At 44.0% G+C, this 27122-nt stretch overlaps 1 protein-coding gene across 8 annotated transcripts in view; it reads left to right on the plus strand.

Moving 5' to 3' along the window:
- ZFP91 (ZFP91 zinc finger protein) overlaps positions 1-15052 on the plus strand; it is a 151947-nt gene extending 136895 nt beyond the window's left edge. For 7 of the 8 annotated variants that reach the window (XM_029574752.1, XM_029574756.1, XM_029574754.1 and 4 more), the window contains one exon: positions 12486-15051. In XM_029574752.1, the coding sequence (XP_029430612.1) occupies positions 12486-12936 (451 nt within the window). In that variant the 3' untranslated portion in view covers positions 12937-15051. Of the gene's footprint in view, positions 1-12485 lie in introns of all 8 variants that reach the window. The other variant, XM_029574761.1, reaches the window with a different exon arrangement.
- The last annotated feature ends 12070 nt before the right edge of the window (positions 15053-27122 follow it).

Raw genomic sequence — 27122 nt, forward strand, 5'->3', positions numbered from 1 at the left:
TTTATCACTGCCTTGCTTGTTCCCGTGGAGAGTGGAGGGACAAATTTGCCAATGGCAGGCAAGGCATTCCCGCTTAGTGTGTGGGCCATGATTGACCGCACTCCTGCTGATGGCGGGAAGGGGAGCCCATGGTGCCATGTCAGTCATTTGCGCTAAGCACAGGCTGGATAGTTGCAGCGCCAGTTTGCTTTGGTAGCATCAGAGACACACGCAGTTAACTTAGAAACGTGTGTTCACTCTTTGGAGCGACGAGAGGAAGCCGGTGGCATCAAGGCAAGCAGGGGCTCTCAGTGCAAGCTATTAAAATTGACAAGCACCATGGTAATCACTTCCACGGGAGGTGAAGTCTAGGGGTGCTGTTGCGGGGTTTTATCTCTTGGGTTGTGGCTCGAGGGAAGTACTCCTGTGGGGTGGAAGAAGTTCTAAGGAGCCATGACGGAGGTTCCTGTTATAATATTCATGTCCGATGTAAGCTGAGAGGCTGGATCTGTTGGGCAGGTTTAGTGTCTCTGGTTTTAGACTGCGGGAGGAAGATAGTTCCATCCCAGCAACCTCAGGCTGGAGGGGACAAATTTGTCTCTCTCTGTCTCTTTCTCTTGAAAACATTTTAGGCTAGTGGTCTGGCAAGCAGATTTTAGCCTCTGGGAGGAAGATAGTTCCTTCCCAGCCACCACAGTCTGCAGAGGGCAAATTTGTTTTTCTTAGTCTCTTTCTCTTGGTAAATTTCAGGACAGTGGTCTGGCCGGCAGTAGTCCCACAGCCATTTTAATGGCTTGGACTATGAGAAAATCTTGCAGGTTTTCCTCCATTTGAGGTGAAGGAGTTAAAGTGCAGTAGGGTTTTTCTAGGGAAAATTCTAGGAGAGTGGGTGTTGGTTTTGATGGACCCCCTTCTCCAGGATCTGTGCTGTTTTAGTTCCTTTCGGTTTGCCCTACTCTAGAGAGTGCTGAGTGCTTAGTGCTTTTTTTTTTGAGGGGGTGAATCCCCGGATAGAACCGGGCTTATGATTCCTGCAGGAGTTTGGAATGGGCTGCTAGGTTCCAAGCCTTGGTGGGCATTGCGGATGCTATTTTTTTGCTCCCTGAGATACGCTTGGGGGGGAGCTCTGGTCTCAAAAAGAACTCAGCCTTTCCATTGTGATTTGGCTGTGCTTTTGGTGACAATTTAACTTGCTGATTTGCAGAGATTTTGTTCCAGACCTTGAATTCTGCATGTTCTTCAAAGGCTCAGAATTGAGGTTGTGCATGAGAGAGCCACGGGGAGGTGGTTACAGATTTTTTTGTAGCAAGACTGAGAATGGGTAAAGCTCTTACTGGAAGGTCTTGAGAGAAGAAGGGCTGTCCTCCTAGAGACTTGGTTTTGGTGAGGCACAATCCTTTCTAGGATTGTGTAGGTCCGCCTAGGTAAACCCCCTATGATGGGGTTCTAAAGTGTAAGGTCCAAACAAGGTAGTGTGGAGGGGCCCATCTTGCTTAGGTGTAGTAGGGGTGTGGCTGGCCTCTGATTGGTACAAAGGGAAAGCCTCCCGCGTGGATGCACTAATTCTTTAGTTCATGCATTACTGATATCTAAACACATAAACATTGGTCACTGTTCAGCTCATCATTTATTTTTAGTTATCTCCACATGAATCCACGTTATTTGACAGCCCACCTGTTTGATTGTTCCACTTGTGGATGCATTAATTCTTTAGCCCATGCATTACTCATAACCAGGCACATAAACATTGGTCCCTGATACCTGTATATCCCAAATTAACACATCATTTATTCTTAGTTATTCTCTACATGTTTCACGTATCATAACGAGTTACTGTTGTCTTTACATATATATTTTATACTATTCTATTTATTATTTATTTTATTTATTTTATTTCAAGTTAGTTATTTACACCATTATCTATTTTATTACATGTTATTTACTATATAGATTCTCGTCATTTGATGAGTCACTGTTTATTTAATATTTATTCTCATGTTCTGAAACTCCGTTTATTGTAACGCCTCACCGCGATTGTTTTGTTTTATGTAAACCGACCTGATTTGATATTTGTATCGAGAACGTCGGTATATAAAAATGCTAAATAAATACATAAATAAATAAATAAAGGACCAGATAAGTGGACTTTTGGGTACTAGCAGTCCTCAGGGAAGGCTGTGCCTTAGAATTTGTTTGCCCGATCCATGAAGCTTACAAGAGCTTTCATAGAAACATAGAAATGACGGCAGAAGAAGACCAAACGGCCCATCCAGTCTGCCCAGCAAGCCCCGTACTTCCTTTCTTTTCTCATACTTATCTGTTACTCTTGGCACTTAGTAACCCTTTGGTTCCATTTCCCTTCCACTCCCACCATTAATGCAAGGAGCAGTGTTGGACATAAGAAAATGCCATACTGGGTCAGACCAAGGGTCCATCAAGCCCAGCATCCTGTTTCCAACAGTGGCCAATCCAGGCCATAAGAACCTGGCAAGTACCCAAAAACTAAGTCTATTCCATGTAACCATTGCTAATGGCAGTGGCTATTCTCTAAGTGAACTTAATAGCAGGTAATGGACTTCTCCTCCAAGAACTTATCCAATCCTTTTTTAAACACAGCTATATTAACTGCACTAACCACATCCTCCGGCAACAAATTCCAGAGTCTAATTGTGCGTTGAGTAAAAAAAGAACTTTCTCCGATTAGTTTTAAATGTGCCCCATGCTAACTTCATGGAGTGCCCCCTAGTCTTTCTACTATCCGAAAGAGTAAATAACCGATTCACATCTACCCGTTCCAGCCTCTCATGATTTTAAACACCTCTATCATATCCCCCCCCTCAGTCGTCTCTTCTCCAAGCTGAAAAGTCCTAACCTCTTTAGTCTTTCCTCATAGGGGAGTTGTTCCATTCCCCTTATCATTTTGGTAGCCCTTCTCTGTACCTTCTCCATCGCAATTATATCTTTTTTGAGATGCGGCGACCAGAATTGTACACAGTATTCAAGATGCGGTCTCACCATGGAGCGATAGAGGCATTATGACATTTTCCGTTTTATTCACCATTCCCTTCCTAATAATTCCCAACATTCTGTTTGCTTTTTTGACTGCCGCAGCACACTGAACTGACGATTTCAATGTGTTATCCACTATGATGCCTAGATCTCTTTCTTGGGTTGTAGCACCTAATATGGAACCCAACATTGTGTAACTATAGCATGGGTTATTTTTCCCTATTTGCATCACCTTGCACTTATCCACATTAAATTTCATCTGCCATTTGGATGCCCAATTTTCCAGTCTCACAAGGTCTTCCTGCAATTTATCACAATCTGCTTGTGATTTAACTACTCTGAACAATTTTGTGTCATCTGCAAATTTGATTATCTCACTCGTATTTCTTTCCAGATCATTTATAAATATATTGAAAAGTAAGGGTCCCAATACAGATCCCTGAGGCACTCCACTGTCCACTCCCTTCCACTGAGAAAATTGCCCATTTAATCCTACTCTCTGTTTCCTGTCTTTTAGCCAGTTTGCAATCCACGAAAGGACATCGCCACCTATCCCATATTACACTTAGCTGCATCTAAGTGTAATATATAGCTTAGTTAGTTAGGGGTAGTAACCGCCGCAATAAGCAAGCTACACCCATGCCCAATTGTCTACCCAGACTATGTGACTCAGTCCCTGTTAGTTGTTGTCTGTATATAGATCCACTTTTCTTCATTCCCCCTGCCGTTGAAGCAGAGAGCTATGCTGGATTTGCACAAAGTATCAGACTTCCTCCCCTGCCGTTGAAGCAGAGAGCTATGCTGGTTATGCATTGAAAGTGAAGTATCAAGCTTATTTGGTTTGGGGTAGTAATCGCCGTAACAAGCAAGCTACTCCCCGCTTTTTGTGAATGCAAATCTTTTTCCACATTTCCTCTTGCCGTTGAAGCTTGGAGCAATGTTGGAGTCGCATTAATCGTGTGTATGTTTATTGAATAAGGGTATTATCTCCAGGTAGTAGCCGTCATTCCCACGAGCCACCCGTTCTTCATTCATGTCCTCTAGACTTTATGGATCCACAGTGTTTATCCCACGCCCCTTTGAAGTCCTTAACAGTTCTGGTCTTCACCACTTCCTCCGGAAGGGCATTCCAGGCATCCACCACCCTCGCGTGAAGAAATACTTCCTGACATTAGTTTTGAGTCTTCCTCCCTGGAGCTTCAAATCGTAACCCTGGGTTCTGCTGATTTTTTTCCAATGGAAAAGGTTTGTCGTTGACTTTGGATCGTTGAAACCTTTTAAGTATCTGAAAGTCTGTATCGTATCACCTCTGCTCCTCCTTTCCTCCAGGGTGTACATATTTAGATTCTTCAATCTCTCCTCATAAGTCATTCGATGAAGACCCTCCACCTTTTTGGTCGCCCTTCTCTGGACCGCCTCCATCCTGTCTCTGTCCCTTCGGAGATACGGTCTCCAGAACTGAACACAGTACTCCAGTTGAGGCCTCACCAAGGACCTGTACAAGGGGATAATCACTTCCCTTTTCTTACTCGATATTCCTCTCTCTATGCAGCCCAGCATTTTTCTGGCTTTAGCTATCGCCTTGTCACATTGTTTCGCCGACTTCAGATCATTAGACACTATCACCCCAAGGTCTCTCTCCTGCTCTGTGCACATCAGCCCTTTTCCCCCCATCGAATACAGCTCTTTCGGATTTCCATACCCCATATGCATGACTCTGCACTTCTTGGCATTGAATCTCAGCTGCCATGTCTTTGACCATTCTTCTAGCTTCCTTAGATTCCGTCTCATTCTCTCCACTCCTTCCGGCGTGTCCACTCTATTGCAGATTTTAGTGTCATCCGCAAAAAGACAAACCTTACCTTCTGTCCCTTCCGCAATGTCGCTTACAAAGATATTGAACAGGACCGGTCCCAACACCGATCCCTGCGGCACTCCGCTCAACACTGCTCTCTCTTCAGAGTATGTTCCATTTACCATCACACATTGTCTTCTGTCCGTCAACCAGTTTGCAATCCAGGTCACCACCTTGGTACTCACTCTTATTTTATTCACCAGTGCGGCACCGTATCTTATTTTATTCTCCTGTGCGGGACCGTATCAAAAGCCTTGCTGAAGTCCAAGTAGATGACATCGAGTGATCTTCCTTGATCCATTTCCTTGGTTACCCAGTCAAAAAAGTCAATCAGATTTGTCTGACAGGATCTTCCCTTGGTGAATCCTTGCTGCCTCTGGTCCAGCAATTCTTCCGACTGTAGATAGTTCACTTTTCCTTCTTTTAACAGCGACTATATTACTTTTCCCACCACCGAGGTGAGGCTAACCGGTCTGTAGTTTTCAGCCTCCTCTCTGTTTCCATCCCCTAGATAATCTAGGATCTGAGAAGGAGATGGCTCTCCGCTTGTCCTCTGGGAGGGTTATGCTTTAGAATTTGATTGCCTGATCCATGAAACTTAGTGTTTCTCCTAGCATTTGCTTATCCGGTCCGAAAGGCTTACAAGTTTGCTCCTTGTGACTCCAGTCATTATACAAGATGCAGCTTACACCACTATAGCTGTTGCTGCCTTGGTGGATTATTTCTCGTCCGGATGGAGGCTGAGAGGTCTTTCATAGAGGTGGTTCACAAGGAGGAGTCTTTTGGCATCTCTGGATTCAATAGAGGTTTATCAGCATGTAGTTAAGCTGGAGCACCAGCGGTTTCTGAGTCAGGTTCCTAGGGGGAACATTTTTTCAGTTTCAGGCCCTTTCATTTGGACTGGCTACGGCTCCGTGTAGGTTCACCAGGATGATGGTGGTAGTGGCGGTGCCCTATGACAAGAAGGGGGGGGGGGGGGGGTGGAAACTGGTGCATCCGGTTCTGGATTTGGTGAAGTCAGTGTATGTAAGTGGGTGGATGGTATAGAACATGATTCTAGCGGAGAGCCATCTCCTTCTCAGATCCTAGATTATCTAGGGGATGGAACTAGACATTGGAAGGGAGCATGTTTCACCTAGAAGAGAAGATGCTGAAGTTTTCAAGGTCAGATCTGATACCTGCTGGGGCTTTTAATGACCAAGGTCTGGGACTATTTGCAAGTCCAGGTCTCTATGGCATCACCTTTTCCTTTTCCTCTTGTCGGCTTCTGACAAGACGGCGACAAGGTTTGAGTAAAACTTGCAAAGACAAAATACAATGTGGATGCGAAAGATCAGATTTCTAAGTGGATACTTTAGGAGAAACACGTCCATACAGTCCCTGAAGCAGCAGCCCTGCGAAACGTACGTCGGACTGGACAGCTTTCAAGTAACTGTATCTCCAAAGCGCAGTAGCGCCACCAGTAAACAAGGGAAGTACCGTTCCACATTATTTTAGAAAAATTACAAAACATAAAAATGATTTTTCAATAAAAAAAAGACTTTGGATAGATTGGGACCGATGATTAAACATGACCTGTAGCGGTTAGAAATACAGGCTAACTTGCTTGTCAACCGTGGGTGTTAATGATGGTCCTATACACAAACTAATTGAAATTTGGCACATAGAAGGTAAAAATAATTTTTGCTCACAAGGTAATTGAAATCTCCCATAATTACCGCACTACCAATTTGGTTAGTTTCCCTAATTTCTCTTAGCATTTCACTGTCCATCTCACCAGCTTGACCAGGTGGACTGTAGCATACTCCTATCACTGTAGTCTTCCCCACACACAAGGGATTTCTATCCAGTAGACAGTTAATGTTGGCAGGTTTCATCTTGGCTTGGATACAGGTCAGTACTGAAGAGCTACAGTATGTAGCAGTGTCTGAAAAGTTTTTCTCTGCCTCTGTCTGCTGGTAAGGATGCAAAACCTACTTGTCTGGACTGACCTGTGGTATTTCAGGAACGAAAATTAGCAGGTAAGAACCAATTTTCCTTTCCCCACCCCCCACTTCTTGTTCTACATTCTCCTTTTACTACCCACCCACTCTTTAACCTGCATTCCCTTATTTCTCCTCAGCTCATTCCTGGCTCAGCACCCTCCTCTTTTTTTCCTCTTCCATTCCTTGTCCAGCAACATTCTTCCTTTCTTTACTCCCTATCCCTGGTCTAACAGCTTCCTCACGCTCTTCCTTTCTCCCTACCCAGAAGCAGCCCCTCTCTTCCTATCCAGAGGCAGTTCCCTATCCCCTACCCTGCAGCCCTTCTCTCTCCCAACATCCCCTCTCCCCTACAAACCTTTACCCAATAGCAAGTAGCTCCCTCTCTTCCATCCCTCTACCCAATAGCAAAAGGCCCTTCCTTTTCCCCCAGTTTCCTGCCCAGTAGCAGTAACATCTTTGGTTGTTCCTTTCATTACCTGCCCAGCAGTAGCTCCCTCCCTTTCTTTCTCTCTCCTCCCTCATATGGTTCTCAAGCTGCAATGATGTAGATGTTTGTGCAGCAGCAATAGCTGCTGAAGCTTAAAATAAAATTAGAGAGCCTGTGATCCATCATACATACACAGGCTCTGAGACAGTTCTGACCATCCTCTCACCCAACCTTATTCATTACAGCATCTTGAAAACCTGAGTGGCTAGGAGAATCCAGGTCAAATTTGGGAACTCCTTTCCTAGGTTTTTCAGCCTTTCACCTTACATCCCCTCCCCAATTAACTTTCAGGCCTATAGATACCCCTGAAATTTTGATAATTAAATTCGACAATCATGTTCCCACCACAGCCCTTCCCAGAACAATTCTATAAAATCATATATACCTACATAAAGTATATTTAAAAGTATATGTATGTATACATAGAAACATAGAATATGATGGCAGAAAAGGACCAAATGGTCCATCCAGTCTGCCCAGCAAGCCCATGGCAGCATCTGCCGCGCCATACCCCCATACTTAGTTTCCCAAATCATCAAAGTCATGGCCCTTGTTGTTGCTCTGAGTCCAGCAATGTTGGATTTGCATCACAAAGTATCAGGCTTATTGATCAAGGGTAGCAAGAGCCACATCAGCAAGTTACTTGTTTTCCCAGACCGTAAAATTCAATGTCCTTGTTGGTTGCTGTCTGAATCTAATTCCCCTTTTCCTCTCCCCCCCCCCCCCCCCCCCCCCCTGCCATTAAAGCAGAGAGCAGTAATGGAGTTGCATTAACAGTATGAAGGCTTATTGGTTAAGGGTAGTAACCCCCATACCAGCAAGTTACCCCAATGCATTCTTTTCTTCATTTCTATCCTGTAGCCTTTAAAATCTACAGTGTTTATCCCATGTCCCTTTGAAATCTTTCATTGTTTTTGTCTTCATCTCCTCCTCCTCCGGAAAGGCATTCCACGCATCTACCACCCTCTCTGTGAAGAAATACTTTCTGATGTTGGTTGAGTCATCCTCCCTGGAGTTTCATTATGTGACTCCTAGTTCTATTGATTTCTTTCCATTGGAAAAGGTTTGTTGTTTGTGCATAATTAAAACCTTTCAGGTATCTGAAGGTCTGTATCATATCTCCCCTGCACCTCCTTTCCTCTAGGGTATACATATTTAGGTCCTTCAGCCTCTTCTCATAAGTTATTTGATGAAGACTCCGCACCATTTTTGTTGCCCTTCTCTGGACCGCCTCCATTCTGTCTCTTTTGAGATGCAGTTTCTAGAACTGAACACAATACTCCAGGTGAGGCCTCACCAAGAACCTGTACAAGAGGATTATCACCTCCTTTTTTTTTTTTTTACTGGTTATTCCTGTCTCTATGCATCCCAGCATTCTTCTGGCCTTGTCCCATTGCTTTGCTGTCTTCAGATCTCTAGAAACTATCACCCCGAGGTTCCTCTCTTGCTCTGTGCACAACAGCCCTCCCCATATCACATACAGCTCTTTTGGATTACCACACCCCAGATGCATGACTGCACTTCTTGGTATAGAATCTCAGCTGCCATATCTTCGACCACTCTTCTAATTTCCTTAAATCATGTCTCATTCTCTTGTCTCCTTCCAGCATGTCCACTCTGTTGCAGAATTTAGTATCATCCGCAAATAGACAAACTTTACCTTCTATCCCTTCTGCAGTGCCACCCACAAAGATATTGGACATATAAGTAATACAAATACGTTGCAGAAATCCTATCACAATATCTGATGAATATATTTGTGATATTTGGAGACAGACTGCAAAAAAATACAAAAATACCAAGAAATACCTACATTTATTAATTAAGATTCATACTACATTGGTTGAAACTAATCTCTGAATAGGCTGGCTGGGCTGAACTGTAATTTTTTCACTTTACTACTCGCCATAGGAAAAACATTCAAATTATGTCACTTCAGTAACAGTCAAAATTACAAAAATTATCACCTCTTAATACATAAAAACTCGTTTCACAAAAAGATTATCAATTATGTCCCCCAATAAGGGTTATCATACTTTTATTTGTATTGAAAAAAGAATATTTACTCCAAAAATTTTACTGAAAAATCTTTTGCTCTAAAAAAATTTTCATATTGAGGGAAGGAAAGTTTCATATCATTATTTTATGACCCCCAACTGGGTGATATCAGAGTAGTATTATCATGAACAATTCTCCTCCGTCCACGTTTTGTTTTGTATACATATATTTTCGTGTAGCATGCATAAATTGTGAGAAACCTTTCTTTAAAAAACAAGCTTGTTACCGGCTGTTATAAAAGAGTATTGTCCTGACTTATCTGTTTCCAAATGGTGACCCGATGAGGCCACGTTTCAGATCCAGTATCGGATCTTTCTTCAGGGGGTGTTTCCTTCTATATTCATTGTCGGTATATCGATGCTTACGAAGAAATATTTGTGTAACTGGTAATTTTCATCCGAATTTAAATTGGTGATAATTTTTGTAATTTTGGGTGTCATTCTTTGATAAATCCCTCTAGAAACACACAGTTCCATTAATATTTTTGGTACTTCAGTAACAGTGACACAAAGTCCTTCCATTATCAGGCACTTAGTGAAGTAACACAAAGCCCTGTAAAATCATTCACTCAGAATCTATATAGCAAACCTGCCATACCAAAACAGCATGGTTTCCCAGAATTCAAACAGCAATAATCATGTAGGAAAAGGCAACACTGCAAAAATTCCACCTGATCCTAAAACACTAATACACCTTCTAGTGAGAAAACAGAACAAGCTAAATTGCTACAGATCCCTACCCAAAGCTACACGCTAGCAGAATAGTTCACCTCCATCACATATACAGAACTTCATCATATACAAAATAGGGGATCATAAATTAGCAATGGAAATATGCATACATAAACTCATTCCTTCCCCCCCATTCCATTCCATGCAAATGGGGGGGGGGGGGGAGACAAAAGAAGTGCTGAAATAGGGAGCCAGATGACTCTTCTGTATTTTGCACTGTACTGTCTGCTCCAGGCTTATCATTCCCAGTCTCCTCCCCTCCCCCCCATCCTAATCCTATTCCTTGAATATTACGTGAGTGGAGCGGCTGAAATATGAAGTTCTCTGCTGCCTGAGAGTTGGGGCACTGGTCAGTAGTCATTTAGGAAGATCCTTGTATACTGCTGCCCCTAGGAAAAAGTAGCCTTATTGATGATGCCTCCTCAGTCTTGACACCTGGGGTAGCCACCCCCCACCCCAGTCCCAGCTCTGTCTGGGACCATGCTTGCACAACATCATAAAACTAAGCTACTCTACTTCGGACCAGGAGATATATATTTCTCTGAGGACAAGCAGGATGGTAGTCCTCGCACAAGGGTGACAACATCAGATGGCGTCCCGATGCAGAAAACTTATGTCAAAGTTTCTCGAACTTTGACAAGGTACACTGAGCATACCTAGCATGCCCTATAACATGCGTCCACATGGGGTCCATCTTCAGTCTGTATTTTTCTGCAGAGCTGTTGTGGAATTGAGCTCAAAACTTTGGCTTTTTGCCTTGTGGAAGATTTTTCTTGCTTTTTGTGCTTTTTTTCTCTTCAGTCCATTGCCGGGTCCCTTTCGGTACCTTCCCATAGTGTCGCCAGTCAGAGCTTTTGTCGTTTTGGGTAGGTTTCCTTTCGCAGTCTATTCCCCCTGTGGTGACGGTGCCTTGATGCTTCCTGGCCATCAATGCACACCACCATCGCTTTCAACTTTCGGCCCTTTTGTTTCGCCCCGTCAAGGCCATGTCCGGCTTTTGCCGATGCCCCCAGTGCCTGAAGACCATGTCTATCACTGATCCTCATGAGATGTGCATCCTCTGCCTGGGAGCATCGCATGAAGTCCAGGGTTGCCACTTGTGCACCGAAGGGACATCTGTTTCAACTTGACAAGATAGATCAGCTTTTCGGGTCGAGGATGTCCGAGGCATCGGCATCGAAGGACCTCGTAGCCGAACTGATGGACACCACACCTTCGACATCGGTGGGACCATTGGTTCCATTGAGGGTGCTAGAGACCAACCATTGTCGATCTTCTCTGGGCCGAGGATGCTGGGTTTGTCATTTTCGACCTCAGCACCAGGGAAAGATCGGGCCGAAAATCGAGGGAAGCCTAAGAAGATTCGGCACTGGTCCCTGTCTGCATGGTGCCGGGCACGGGATGTACAAGCTTTTGCCGTGTTACCCACGAAGTGGCCCCATGGCAAAGAACGCCCATCTCTATCGATGCCTGGTATTCGTGACAGTCTCCACCAGTCCGGCACCAGTTCCTGATCCCCCCCCTCTCATGGGTCCGAGAAAGATTTGGCATCTCCTCTTTCCTCCCAGTCGGTTTTGGCATCGGCAGTGTTCGAAGTGGAGCTGGACCCAACTCTCCCTACCTAGGGCCCATTGTTTGGGTTCAGGCTGTCTCCCCCCTTTGTTATCAATAGAACCAGTATTGTGCTGTTGGCACCTGGTTAGATGTCTGTTGGTCCCGTTTTGTGTTGGGAAGCAGCCTATAACTAGGGAATCACCCATGTGTGAGGACTACCATCCCCGTTGTCCTCAGAGAAAGCAGAGGTGCTTACCTGTAACAGGTATTCTCAGAAGACAGCAGGATATTATTCCTCACGAAACCCGCCCACCACCCTGTGGATTTGGTTTCTCCTATTTTTTATTTTTAATAGTAATTCTATGTTACAAGGCTGAAGGGGAACTCTGTGTGGACATGTGGTATAGGGCTTGCTGGGCATGCTCAGTATGCACAGTCAGAGTTCTAGAAACTTTGACATACGTTTTCCACATCGGAGCTCCATCTGATGACGTCACCCATGGGTGAGGACTAAAATCATTCTGTCCTCGGAGAACATCTGTTACAGGTAAGCAACTCTGCTTTCCAGAATTAAAAATACTTAACGATAGGTCTTCAGGTCTTTAATGCTCTTTCCTAAATAGCAAGTATTTTTATTAGCATTGCATATGTATGCAAGCATGTTAACCTGTGCATACATTTTTTATGTGCAAAATTCCTTGATAAATTTGTGCACACAACCACATGATATGGGCACAATATAGCACACCTTTTACAATCCTATATATTATTTTACTTCATCTCTATGTATTATGTTGTACTACCACTGATGTCTGCCTTTGTTTCAGATGTGAGATCTGTGGATTTACCTGCCGTCAGAAGGCTTCTCTGAACTGGCATATGAAGAAACATGATGCTGACTCCTTCTACCAGTTCTCCTGCAACATCTGCGGTAAGAAATTTGAGAAGAAGGACAGCGTAGTGGCACACAAAGCCAAGAGTCACCCAGAAGTCCTGATCGCTGAGGCGCTTGCTGCCAATGCTGGAGCCCTGATTACTAACACCAACATTCTGGGCAGCACTCCCGAAGTTTTGGCCCCACCGCTGGATGCCCAAGGTTTGCCTCTGCTCCCTGAGCCGCTAGGTGGGGAGGCATACTGCAGTGGGCTTGCCACGGATGCAAAGATTCTGGTGGGCTGTGGCAGCAGCGCTGGGATGGAAGGACTTGTTTTGAGTTCGGAGGCTCTGGGTGCCACCACAGAAGTTCTTATCGAAGATTCAGATTCTACTGGACCTTAGAGAGACCTCTCACAATCTTAGACTGTATAAATCAAATGTAAAGAAGAACAAACCAATAAACTATCTAATTACATAACCAACAGGCATCACAGCCACAAGGATAGAAATGCCTCTGACCCTTTTTATCTGCTTTTGATGTCAGGAAAAGAGGCAAATCCTCTTCACTCCTATGCTCTTATACACACAGGCAGCAGTCAGTGAAAATAGAGACTTCTAGAACCTTGATGGGTAAAGAGAGCAATGTCCCATTATACCTATAAAAGTGAGATTTAAGACTGGTATGAGATTGTTCCAGTTCTGCAACAATCCCTCCCATTCACCTCTGCCACTGATGGAAAGAAAAGGGGCCTGCTTTACAACTCCCTAATTTTCTGACTTCCTCTTCACTTTAATTGCCCTTTTTCCTTTCTATACCCACCTCTCTCCTGCCTGATTACCTGTCTTAAAGGTTCCCAACCAACACCCACAGTTGCTGCCTCTTGAGTAGCCTGTCCAGTGACCTTGCTGAACTTTGCACTTTACAATATTGTTAAGGGATGTTAAAAGGAAGAACACACACATGCAAACCTGCTCCAAGAGCCCAACTTATGCTGTGGGTGTCTAGGAAGAACTTGGGCTGTGCTCTGGGAATCTGCTTCTGGAACAGGAACCCAACAATGATTGGGTGGGTAATGATAAGCATCCATGCTTGGGGGTTGCCTGCCACCTTTTTTCAAGTGCCTCAGTTCTGCTCTGTGTCAGTGTTTGAAGAAGCCTCTGGGCCTGTATATAACTACACTGGGGTTCAGATCTGCTCAGTTTACTGCTTACAGTAAACAGAACAGTAAACTTAACTTGCTTCTGTGTTCATGGCTAGTGCTACTAGTAATTTACAGGGATGTATTTACGCCCATTTCTCCAGAGTTTCTCATTTTTAAGGCAGAAGTAGCTGCACTTAGTCTATCCAGTTATCTGTCCTGTATCAACAGATAGCATTTTTAACTTTCCTTTTGTTGGAGTCTCCAGTACATTTGGCACGTGATAGGCTCTCTTATATCTGAAACTCCATTCAAATTAACAGATTCCCCCAGTAAAATGGATGAATATCTCCAGAATTGCTGGAAAGTTCTTGGAGGGTATAAGTCATATAACTATATATGCATCTTCAACCTGTGAGGGAAAAACCACAGAAAAAAAAAGAATAAAACAAGCTACTATTGTAGGGAAAAATGTGAGAATATTCTGGAAAAGTGAGCATACAAAAGAGAAACCTGAATGTAAAATAATTTCTCATGCATTATGGGACTGGCCAGCTCATATGGGCATTGCACAGGTTAGGGACTGTCTTCAGGAGCAGTGCTTCACAAGGCAGTAACAGGAATGGGATTGAGCTGCATGCTTAAAGGCAATTTGTAAGTATTAGTTTACATCATGATTTCTGTCTATATAGATACAACAAAACTTTTAGGAAATACACCTCATTGGCCACAGGAGGTACTCTTGCACTACAAAACATATTTTGAGGCAGAAACTGATTGGGCAAAATTAATTTTGAATTAATTGTGCCCTTGAGTAGGCCAATCCTAACATGTAAATGTGGCATTTAAAGTTTTATACTTTCTGTTGCATCCATTTTCTGCTTTCGGTTTCTTTTTACAGTATATAGTAATGCCATTCTGATAATTTTTAAACGGAATGGAGGTCCTTTTGAGACGCATAAGACGAAACCCTAGACATGTTTTGCACATGAAAGACTGGGAGGGGGGATTAACCTGTATGGAATGCCATGTTGGCAGGGGAACAGTGATTTGCACTTTGTTTTGGGAGAGCACTATTTTTTTTTTTTTTTTTGCAGGATCCTCTGTATTTATTGATAAAGAAAATGGGTTAAGAGATTTTTCTCTTAACTCCTCAGAAGAGGTTGCCCTTTATGTTTTTGGTAAGTTATATGCTGCCATCCACATCTAGAAAAAGGCCAGCAAAGTTTCTATAGTGTGGAAAGAAGATGCAGTGGGAAAACCAAGCAGAGGAGCCTGGGAGTGCCTGCAGCCAATGCCTGGTCCCATGTAAAGGGAACTGTAAAAGCAGCAGGTTTAAAGGGTCCTTCTAGTAATAAAGTGACTTTGTATAAACAGACTGCTCATGCTTGTGTGTGCCTGCCTTGCTGATTTGTGACTCAGTTTATAGTGATTAATATTTAAACTATTCCTATAGAAATTCTTACGAGTAAATGTTTGACTCGTGTTTCTCACTTTCCTAGTATACTTATGGAAGTAATTTTTTTTTTTCTGTGGACAAGAAAGACACTATTCAGCAACACAGTTGGCTAATAGAACAGGTTTTAACCAGAACATGGGGGAAGCAGACAGTCATTCAGCAGCACATGGGTAGGAGGGGGAGGTATCTTTGGGTGATGGCAAACCAAGTTAGAATGTGCTGATAGAGAGATGGTTGTAAAAGCTGAAAAGACAAACAAAAAACATACTTTGAAATGTCTGTATACAAATGCTAGAAGTCTAAAAAAAAAAAAAAAAAAAAAAGAGTATAGCACTGGATGAAGAGGTAGATATAATTGGCATCTGAGACCTGGTGGAAGGAGGATAACCAATGGGGCACTGTGATTCCAGGGTACAAATTACAGTGGCTTCCAAAAATATTTGATCCTTAAAAAGTCAGCAGATTTGTGTAGATTACAAATGACACTTTATATACCTCTATTCTGCTTTACGGTAGTGGGCAAGAACCCGTGAACAGAGGTGGAGTTTGCACAACCTGCAGGGTAGAGCACTGCATGTCCCCACTGTTGGCTGGTGGAGCTGGCTAAGGCAGAGGCCCAATTTCACCTATACCAGCCTTCACTCCCCATAGATTGAGCCCTTGGGTGCCAGGGCTGGCAGGTCTTAGGCGAGAGACTCTGATGATGAGCTGGAGATCCATGGAGAACGGTCAGGTCACAGCCTATGTTCTGGGGCAGGCTGGTAAGGCATAGTCTGAGAGCAGGCGATAGTCAAAGCAGACCAAGTTCCAACATGGTCAAGCTTCAGGCAGTGGTTAGAGGCAGGTGGAATTCAGTCAAGATGGCTTACAGCATTTACAAAATGTCAGTTAAGAACATAAGAAGTTGCCATGCTTGGTCAGACCAAGGGTCCATCAAGCCCAGCATCCTGTTTCCAACAGAGGCTAAACCAGGCCACAAGAACCTGGCAAATACCCAAACACCAAGAAGATCCCATGCTACTAATGCCAGTAATTGCAGAGGCCATTCCCTAAGTCAACTTGATTCCACCGACGTGATATCTTTGATGAGCGGCGGTATATAAAAACCAATAAATAATAAATAAATAGCAGTTAATGGACTTCTCCAAGAACTTATCCAAACCTTTTTTGAACCCAGCTGCACTAACTGCACTAACCACATCCTCTGGCAACAAATTCCAGAGCTTAATTGTGCGTTGGAAAAAGAATTTCTCCAATTAGTCTTAAATGGAGTGCCCTCCCTAGTCCTTCAACTATCTGAAAGTGTAAATAACTGATTCACAACTACTCGTTCAAGACCTCTCATGATTTTAAAGACCTCTGTCATATCCCCCCTCAGCCGTCTCTTCACCAAGCTGAACAGCCCTAACCTCTTCAACCTTTCCTCATAGGGGAGTTATTCCATCCCCTTTATCATTTTGGTTGCCCTTCTCTGTACCTTCTCCATTGCAACTATATCTTTTTTGAGATGCCGTGACCAGAATTGTACACTGTATTCAAGGTGTGGTCTCACCATGGAGCGATACAGAGGCATTATGACATTTTCCGTTTTATTAACGATTCCCTTCCTAATAATTCCTAATAATTCTGTTCGCTTTTTTGACTGCTGCAGCACACTGAGCCGACAATTTTAAAGTATTATCCACTATGATGCCAAATCTTTTTCCTTGGTGGTAGCTCCTAATATGGAACCTAACATCGTGTAACTACAGCATGGGTTATTTTTCCCTATATGCAACACCTTGCACTTGTCCACATTAAATTTCATATGCCATTTGGATGCCCAATCTTCCAGTCTCGCAAGGTTCTCCTGTAACGTATCACAATCCATTTGTGGTTTAACTATTCTGAATAATTTTGTATCATCTACAAATTTGATAAACTCACTCGTCGTATTCCTGTCCAGATCATTTACAAATATATTGAAAAGCACTGGTCCCCAAATACAGATCTCTGAGGCACTCCACTGTTTACCCTTTTCCACTGAGGAAATTGACCATTTAATCCTACTCTGTTTCCTGTCTTTTAACTAGTTTGTAATCCTCGAAAGGACATCGCCTCCAATCCCATGACTTTTTAGTTTTCTTAGAAGCCTCTCATGAGGGACTTTGTCAAGCGCCTTCTGAAAATCCAAATACATTACATCTACCGGTTCACCTTTATCCACATGTTTATTAACCCCTTCAAAAAAATGAAGCAGATTTGTTAGGCAAGACTTCCCTTGGGTAAATCCTTGTTGACTGTGTTCCATTAAACCAAGTCTTTCGATATGCTCTACGATTTTGACCTTTAGAATAGTTTCTACTATTTTTCCCAGCACTGAAGTCAGGCTCACTGGTCTATAGTTTACCGGATCGCCCCTTGAGCCTTTTTTAAATATTGTGCTTACATTGGCGACCCTCCAGTCTTCAGGGGCAATGGATGATTTTAATGATAGGTCACAAATTTTAACTAATAGATCAGAAATTTCATTTTTTTAGTTCCTTCAGTACCCTAGGATGCATACCATCCGGTCCAGGTGATTTGCTACTCTTTAGTTTGTCAATCTGGCCTACTACATCTTCCAGGATCACAGTGATTTGGTTCAATTCATCTGACTCATACCCTTGAAAACCATCTCCGGAACTGGTATCTCCCCAACATCCTCATTAGTAAACATGGAAGCAAAGAATTAATTTAGTCTTTTTGCAATGGCCTTATCTTCCCTAAGAGCCCCTTTAACCTCTCCGTCATCTAACGATCCAACTGACTCCCTCACAGCTTCTTGCTTGTGATATATTTTTTAAAGCTTTTATTATGAGTTTTTGCCTCTATGGCCAACTTCATTTCAAATTCTCTCTTTGCCTGTCTTATCAATGTTTTACACTTAACTTGACAATGCTTATTTTCTTCAGATGGATCCTTCTTCCAATTTTTGAAGGATTTTTTTTGGCTAAAATAGCCTCTTTCATCTCACCTTTTAACCATGGTGGTAATCATTTTGCCGTCCTTCCACCTTTCTTAATGCGTGGAATACATTTGGACTGTGCGTCTAGGATTGTATTTTTAAACAATGTCCATGCCTGTTGAACACTTTTAACCTTTTGCAGCTGCACCTTTCAGTTTTTTTTCTATTTTCCTCATTTTATCAAAGTTTCCCTTTTGGAAATTTAGTGTTAGAGCTGAAGATTTACTTATTGTCCCCCCTTCCAGTTATTAGTTTAAATTTGATCATTATGATCACTATTGCCAAGTGGCCCCACCACAGTTACCTCTCTCACCAAATCTTGCATTCCACTAAGAATTAAATCTAAAATAGCTCCCTCTCTCATTGATTCCTGAACCATTTTTTCCATGAAGCAGTCATTTATTACATCTAGGAACTTTCTCTAGCAAGTCCTGATGTTAACTTTACCCAGTCAGTATTGGGGTAATTGAAATCTCTCATTATTATTGCACTGCCAAATTGGTTAGCTTCACTGATTTCTCTTAGCATTCCATCATCTGTCTGACCATTTTGTCCAAGTGGACGGTAGTGTACTTTTATCACTATACTCTTACCCAACACACATGGGATTTCTACCCATATAGATTCTACTGAGCATTTGGTCACTTGTATGATCTTTATCCTGTTGGACTCTATATCCTCCTGGACATAAAGTGCCACACCCCCACCAAGTTGATCCTCCCTATCATTGTGATATAATTTGTACCCTGATATAGCTCTGTCCCATTGGTTATCCTTCTTCCATCAAGTCTCTGTGATACCAATTATATCAATCTCATCATTTACTGCTATACACTCTAACTCTCCCATCTTACTTCTTAGACTTCTAGTTAATACAGAAAATAAAACAGTGAGTCCTAATCTATATAGTCTTTCTCCTTAAGGGAGTTTTTCCATCCCATTTATTATTTTTGTCACCCTTCTTGTGCCTTTTCTATTTGTCCATCTTTTTTCAGATGGGCCGACCACAACTGCACACAGTACTCAAAGTGCAGTCGTACCATGGATCTATAAAAAGGCATTATGATATTCTCAGTTTTGTTCTCTACTGCTTTCCAAATAACTCCTAACATTCTGTTTGCCTTTTTGACTACCACACACTGAACCAAAAATTTAAAGGTATTGTCCATAAGGACTCCAAGGTCCTTTTCTTGGGTGATAACTCCTAACGTATAGTTAGGATTATTTTTCCCTATGAGCATTATTTTGCACTTGTCCACGTTAAATTGTGTCTGCCATTTAGAAGCCCAGTCTCCTAATCTCACAAGATCCTTCTGCAGTTTCTCACAATACACTGATTCAATGAATCAATTTTGTGTCATCTATAATTTGGTCACCACTCATTCTTTTATCCAGGTCATTTATGAATATGCTAGTAAATAACACAAGTCCCAGTTCAGACCCATGCGGCACTCCTGGGCCTGTCCCTCCCTGCTGGCAGCACGGGTCTTAGTCTCTTCTGCCTAGCCTCCCTGCTTATGGGCTCGATCAATGGTGCAGTCCCATTGCTTCTTTTCCCCTCTAGCCGAGAATTAATTAAAGAAAAAAAAACTTCAGCCAAATCTGGCTACATGAAGGAAAAGCCTGTTGGGTCACCAAATAAGCTTTGTGGGCCATAGTTTGAGATCCTGCTTATAAAGAGTCCTGTTGCCTTAGCTACTAAAAATAATTACCTAAAGGGTTTAACTATCTTATTACTAATTATGCTCCCACTGAAGTTTTTGTTCTGATTCCAGAAATAACTAAATTTATCTAAATTTCTTACTTATGTTTCTCTTTCAACCAGTGTCAGGTTATTCTGTGTAATTCAACCCACTAATTAGTGGGATAGTCTATAAAGTAAAATGGAAAGTGGGAGGGGGAGCCCTTTCCCTTCTACTGTTTCTTTCTAAAGCTATGTAGTAATAATACCAAACCAGCAAAAGAGCAATGCAAAAATATCCCTTTAAAAAAAAAACAAACTTGAAAGAAAAAAAAATTATACAGTTGTGCTTATAAGTTTACATAATCCTGGCAGAATTTAACATGTGTAGCATTTTAAGAAAACATGAATAATCAGACAAAACACATCTGTTATTTTTAATGTTTCAAACTAAACTTTTATGCATCACAGAATAACACAATCATTAAACCATAGAAATGAAGGAAATAATAAAATGGTCCTGTTCAAAAGTTTACATTCTCCTAGGACAAGCAAGATGGTAGTCTTCGCACATGGGTGACGACATTGGATAAAGCCCGGAACAGCAAACTTATGTCAAAGTTTCTGGAACTTTGTGCACACTGAGCATACTCAGCATGCCCTAAACCACACATCCACGCGGGGTCCATCTTCAGTCTTTTTTTCCTGTGGAGCTTTCACCTCGCAGTTAAGTGAGCTCTTGGCTTTTCTTCAGGAAATTGCCTTGGAAAAACTTTTCACCGATTTACTTTCGTATTTTTGCGCATTTCATTGATGCCGGGTTCCTCGCTGTTCCCCTTAGACCCTTATTTTCACTTCTGATCTCCATCATGGCCTTGACTGGTTTCTGTTTGCCCCCAGTGTCCTAGGATCGTGTTCATCACGGACCCCCATGAAGTGTGTGTCATCTGTCTGGGGGTGTCGCAGAACGTCCGGGGTTGCCGCTTGAGTGCTCAGATGACCCCTAAGGGACGTCTCACTCTACTCGATAAGATTGAGAAACTCTTCAGGTCGAGGAAGTCCGAGTCATCAACACTGGCAGCATCTGTACTGATGGACCTTGGAGCCACACCAATGGACATCGAGCCATCGAATTTGGCAGGACCATCTGTTTTGTTGATGCTGCCAGCGGATAAGGGGCCAGTCCCTGGCGCCCCATCGGTCTCTTCCAGGTCAAGGACATCGGGTTCATTGTAATTGACCTCGGCACTGGGGAAAGACTGGGATGAACATCAAGGGAAGCCAAGGAAGCGTCGGTACAGTCACCATTGTTGCATGGTGCCGGCTCATACCATGATGCCCCTGAAGCGACCCTGAGGTGAGGAAGCGCCCATCCTCCATTGATGCCGCGGTCCTCGAAACTCCACTGGGTCTGGTGCCAGTCACTGATCCACCTTTGGGATCCGAGAAAAATCTGGCCACCCCTCTGCATCCCACTCTTGTTTTGGCATCGGCAACTTTTGAGGAGCAGTTGGAGTGCAGAGTCCAGGTGGTAGTGGAGCAAGCATTACAGGGCATTAAGTCAATAGCCGGTGCCTGTGCTTTCCCTGCTGGAGCCACTGCTGGAATGGCTCAGTGTACTCATCAGTGTGTTACTGACTCAGTTGGCATCGGTTCCCGGGAGGCCATTGATGCCCAGCGGGGCACCGATGCTTCCCCCAACCGATACGGTGCCCATTGCCAGTTCCTCTGATGAAGGAAGCTCCATCAAGGCCAGCAGGAACACAGAGCCCTGCAGCCCCCCCCCCCATCCAGCTTTGCCAGCACCAGTGCCACCGGTGCCCATGCCTCTGGACGAAGCCAAGTACCAAGGGCCCATTCCCCTGTGGATTACAGTGAGGATGAGGCCCCTTATGATTCCTGGGAGAATGATACTGCAGAATTCTCTGTTGAGGACTCAGAGGCTCTCCCTTCAGTGCAGTGTCCAGATTAATGAAGGAGGTCTCCACTGGAAGACTTGACCTTTGCAGGTTTTGTGCAGGCGATAGCAGAGGCCATCCCTTTTCAGTTGATGACTGAGAAGGATGCCAGGCACAAGATGATGGAAATCCTCTAGTTCGTGGAGGCTCCTAAAGAGCATGGCGGTCTGGTTGCATGAGATCTTTAAGAAGTTGCTGCTGAGAATTTGGGAATACTCCCTCGCAGTACCTCCTGTAAACTGGAAGACGGATGGGGTTTACCTCATCCAACAGGCTACTGGGTTCGAGAAGCATCTGCTATCACACATAGAAACATAGAAATGACGGCAGAAGACCAAACAGCCCATCCAGTCTGCCCAGCAAGTTTGCACTTTTTTTTTCTCATACTTATCTGTTACTCTTGACTCTTAGTAGTAGCCTTTTGATTCTATTTCCCTTCCACCCCCACCATTAATGTAGAGAGCAGTGTTGGAACTGCCTCTAAGTGAAATATCTAGCTTAATTAGTTAGGGGTAGTCACTATACCCATGCTTATTTGTTTATCCAGACTAAATAATTCACACCTTGTTGGTTGTTGTCTGTATATAGATCTACTTTTCTTCATTCCCCCTGCTGTTGAAGCAGAGAGTTATGCTGAATATGCATTGAAAGTGAAGTATCTGACTTTCTCCCCTGCCGTTGAAGCTATGCTAGATATGTGTGAAGTATCAGTCTTTCTCCCCTGCTGTAGAAGCAGAGAGTTATGCTGGATATGCATCGAAAGTGAAGTACCAGGCTTATTTGGTTTGGGGTAGTAACCGCTGTAACAAGCAAGCTACTCCCCTTTTTTTGTGAATGCAAATCTTTTTCCACGTTTCCTCTTGCTGTTGAAGCTTATTTATTTATTTTAGTTTTATATACCGGTGTTCCTGTGTAAAATACATATCGCACCGGTTTACAGAGAACTGAACTGTCGCCTCAGGGGCGGATACATTGAAACAGTAATTAAAAACTGAAAACTTACAGAGAAACCAATGGGATATGCACTTCAAAACATGATTAGCAAAAAGAAGTATGATTCAAAGCCTAAACAATTCAAAACATATTTACAGTGGGGTTGGTGGACCAGTGTCTGTAAAGCTCTGTTCATCGGCTCTTAGCTATCAGGGAAACGCTTGGCTGAACAGCCATGTCTTTAGCTTCTTTTTGAATACCAAGAGGCAGGGTTCTTGGTGGAGGTCTGGAGGGAGCGTGTTCCAAAGTGAGGGGCCAGCTGTGGAAAGGGCGCGTTTCCTAAGTGAAGTTTTGGCAGGCTGGGTTTGTAGCATGTCCTTGTACGCTCTTCTGATGGGTCTCATGGTGGTGTGCCGCTGAAGTTGGAAAGTTAGGTTGAGGGGGGAGGTGTTGTGTAAGGCCTTATGGATCATCATAAGGGCTTTGAAGAGTATCCTGAATTTAATTGGCAGCCAGTGAAGGTCCTGGAGAATAGGGGTGATGTGTTCCCTTTTATTGGAGTTAGAGAGGATCCTGGCCGTCGCGTTCTGGACCATCTGAAGAGGTTTGATTGTGCTGGCGGGTAGGCCCAGGAGAAGTGAGTTGCAGTAATCCAGTTTCGGGAGGATGAGAGATTGGTAATACCAGGCGGAAATCTCGGAAGTGCAGAAGAGGTTTTAGTTTTTTTAATACTTGCAATTTAAAGAAGCATTCCTTAGTGGTGGTGTTTACGAATTTGCTTAGGTTGAGTTGGTTGTCTAGTAGCACACCAAGGTCTCTTACATGCGTTGTGTGGTCGATAGATGTGATGGGGAGTTGGGAAGAGATAGGAGGGTTAAGCGTAATGCTGTTGTTTGGGGCTATTAGGAGGATTTCGGTTTTGTTGGAGTTAAGTACGAGGTTGAGGCTGGTGAGTAGGTTGTTGATTGCAGTGAGACAACTATTCCAGTAAGACCAGTAAGTAAGCTTAGAGCAATGTTGGAGTCGCATTAATCATGTGTATGTTTATTGAATAAGGGTATTATCTCCAGGCAGTAGCCGTCATTCTTGTGAGCCACCCACTCTTCATTCACGTCCTCTAGACTTTATGGATCCACAGTGGTTATCCCACGCCCCTTTGAAGTCCTTCACAGATCTGGTCTTCACCACTTCTTCCGGAAGGGCATTCCAGGCATCCACCACCGTCTCCGTGAAGAAATACTTCCTGATATTGGTTCTGAGTCTTCCTCCCTGGAGCTTCAAATCGTGACCCCTGGTTCTGCTGATTTTTTTTTCCGACGGAAAAGGTTTGTCGTCTTTGGATCATTAAAACCTTTCAAGTATCTGAACGTCTGTATTATGTCACCTCTGCTCCTCCTTTCCTCCAGGGTGTACATATTTAGATTCTTCAATCTCTCCTCATAAATTATTCGATGAAGACCATTCACCCTTTTTGTCGCCCTTCTCTGGACCGCCTCCATCTTGTCTCTGTCTCTTCGGAGATATGGTCTCCAGAACTGAACACAGTACTCCAGGTGAGGCCTCACCAAGGACCTGTTCAAGGGGATAATCACTTCCCTTTTCTTACTCTATATCCCTCTCTCTATGCAGCCCAGCATTCTTCTGGCTTTAACTATCGCCCTGTCACATTGTTTCGCCGACTTCAGATCATTAGACCCTATCACCCCAAGGTCTCTCTCCTGCTCCGTGCACATCAGCCTTTTCTCCCCCCATCGAATACAGTTCATTCGGATTTCCACTCCCCATATGCATGAATCTGCACTTCTTGGCATTGAATCTCAGCTGCCATATCTTTGACCACTCTTCCAGCTTCCTTAAATCCCGTCTCATTCTCTCCACTCCTTCCGGCATGTCCACTCTGTTGCAGATCTTAGTGTCATCCGCAAAGAGACAAACCTTACCTTCTATCCCGTCCATAACGTCGCTCACAAAGATATTGAACAGGACCGGTCCCAACACGGATCCTTGCGGTACACCGCTTAAAACCGCTCTCTCTTCAGAGAGAGCTCCATTTACCATCACACATTGTCTTCTGTCTGTCAACCAGTTTGCAATCCAGGCCACCACCTCGGCACTCATTCCTAAGCTTCTCATTCTATTCACTAGTCTCCTGTGCGGGACCGTATCAAAAGCTTTGCTGAAATCAAAGTAGATGACATCAATTGCTCTTCCTTGATCCAATTCCTTGGTTACTCAGTCAAAAAAGTCTATCAGATTTGTCTGACAGGATCTTTCCCTGGTGAGTCCATGCTGCCTCTGGTCCATCAATTCTCCCAACTGTAGATAGTTCACTATTCTCTCTTTCAACATTGACTCCATTACTTTTCCCACCACTGAAGTGAGGCTAACTGGTCTGTAGTTACTAGCCTTTTCTCTGTTCCCACTCTTGTGAAGTGGGATCACCACCGCTCTTCTCCAGTCACTCGGCACCACTCCTGTTTCTAGGGATCTATTGAACAGGTCACACAGCGGACCCGCCAGCACATCTCTGAGCTCCCTCAGTATCCTGGGATGAACTTCATCAGGCCCCATGGCTTTGTCTACTTTTAGTTTCTCCAGCTCTTCCCATACATTTTCTACTGTAAATGGAGTTACATCTACTCTACTCCCCTCCAGTTTCTTGTTAACTAGTGACGGTCCTTTTCCAGGGTCCTCTTTAGTGAACACAGAACTGAAGTATACGTTTAATATTTATGCCATTTCTTTGTCTCTCTCCACACATCAAGGGCCTGTCACCAATCAGTAGTGGTCGAATCCACTCTCAAGAGGGCCAAGCGCTCTTGGAACCATGCCTCGGGATCCCCGGGGAAGGATGGCTGAGCAGTAGACGCTTTTGGGAGGAAAGTCTTCCAGGGGGCCATGCTCATTACCTGCATCGCCTCTTAGCTCTACATGAGCCAATACTCGCACAACCTCTAGAAACAGGTGTAGGAGGCGGCTGCCTCAACAGCAGCAAGCTACCTTCCTATTGCTGATGTGTCGGGGTCCTGGAGTATGGAAAACATGAGGTTCATTCAATGTACAATGTTTTCAAAACGGCATTGAGTCTCTGCAGCAGGAATCAGCGCCTGCAGGATGGCTTGGCTGTGGCCCTCGGATCTCCAACTGGAGCTCCAAGAAAGACTCGCTGACTTGCCATGTACAAAAGAGAATCTCTTTGGAGATAAGGTAAAGGACGTGTTGGCCCTGTTACGGGATCACCATGAGATCCTCTAGCAACTCTCTGCCAGCACTTCAGGCCCACCCTCCTCAGCCAGGAGGTCTGTGAGGCAGGGTCAGAGAAAGTCTTTCTACTGCTAGAGGAAGTACTATCATCTGGCCCCCTCGCTCCTGTTTGCAGAGGGTGAGCTCCCGCAGCTGTCCTAGGCAGCAGAGAGCTCTCATGCCCCAGCTGCTTCCGTAGCCAAATTCCTGGACAGGGTTTTGACTGGATCATAGGGAGCATGAGCCCAGCCACCTGTACTCCAGACTCTGGATTCCCCAATCGGAGCAGACTACAATTCTTTGCAGATAGGTGGCCCAGTATAACCTTGGATCAGTGAGTTCTGTCAGCGTATCCTCATCTGTCAAGGATATCAATTGAAGCTATTGGGTGCCCTGCCAAATTGTCCTCCATGCACGTTTTGGGGGCCAATGGTGCATCAGGAGGGTTCTGTTAAGGGATCTCTCCTCCCTCTTAACCAGAGCGGTCGAACCTGTCCCACTAAGGCAAAGAGGGCAGGGATTTTATTCTCAGTACTTCCTGATTCCAAAGAGAACAGGGGGACTCCATCCCATCCTAGACTTGAGGCCCTTGAACAAGTTTCTCAAAAAAGAAAAGTTCAAGATGGGTTCCCTAGGCACCCTGATTCCCCTTCTCCAAAAAGAGGATTGGCTATGCAGTTTCAATTTAAAAGATGCATTCACTCACATCGATATATTCCCAAGTCACAGGAAGTATCTCAGATTTGTGGTGGGAAAAGAGCACTTCCAGTACAGAGTGTTGCTGTTCAGGCTAGCATCGGCCCCACATGTCTTCATAAAATGCCAGACCATGGTGGGAGTGCACCTCCGCAGGCTGGAAGTGCATGTTTTCCCTTACTTGGGTGATTGGCTGGTCAAAACCATCTCTCGGGCAAATCGGTCCATGTGTTTGACCATCCAGAGTTGGCGTCACTACCCAAAGTCCCATCTCAGCCTGTCACTTCGATTGGACTTCATAGCCCTGTTAGACACTGGTCAGGCAAGAGCCTTCCTGCTGTGAACCAGGGCGTCCATAGTGGTGTAACCTTGGTGTCCATAGTGGCAGTGATTAAACAGAGCCAGCAGGTTTCAGCTCTGCACATGTTGAGGCTGTTGGGCCATATGGCCACAACCATCCATGTTACTCACTTGACTCGCTTACACATGCACA

This window comes from Rhinatrema bivittatum, chromosome 13 (assembly GCF_901001135.1).
Source record: "Rhinatrema bivittatum chromosome 13, aRhiBiv1.1, whole genome shotgun sequence".
NCBI classification, from domain to species: Eukaryota; Metazoa; Chordata; class Amphibia; order Gymnophiona; family Rhinatrematidae; genus Rhinatrema; species Rhinatrema bivittatum.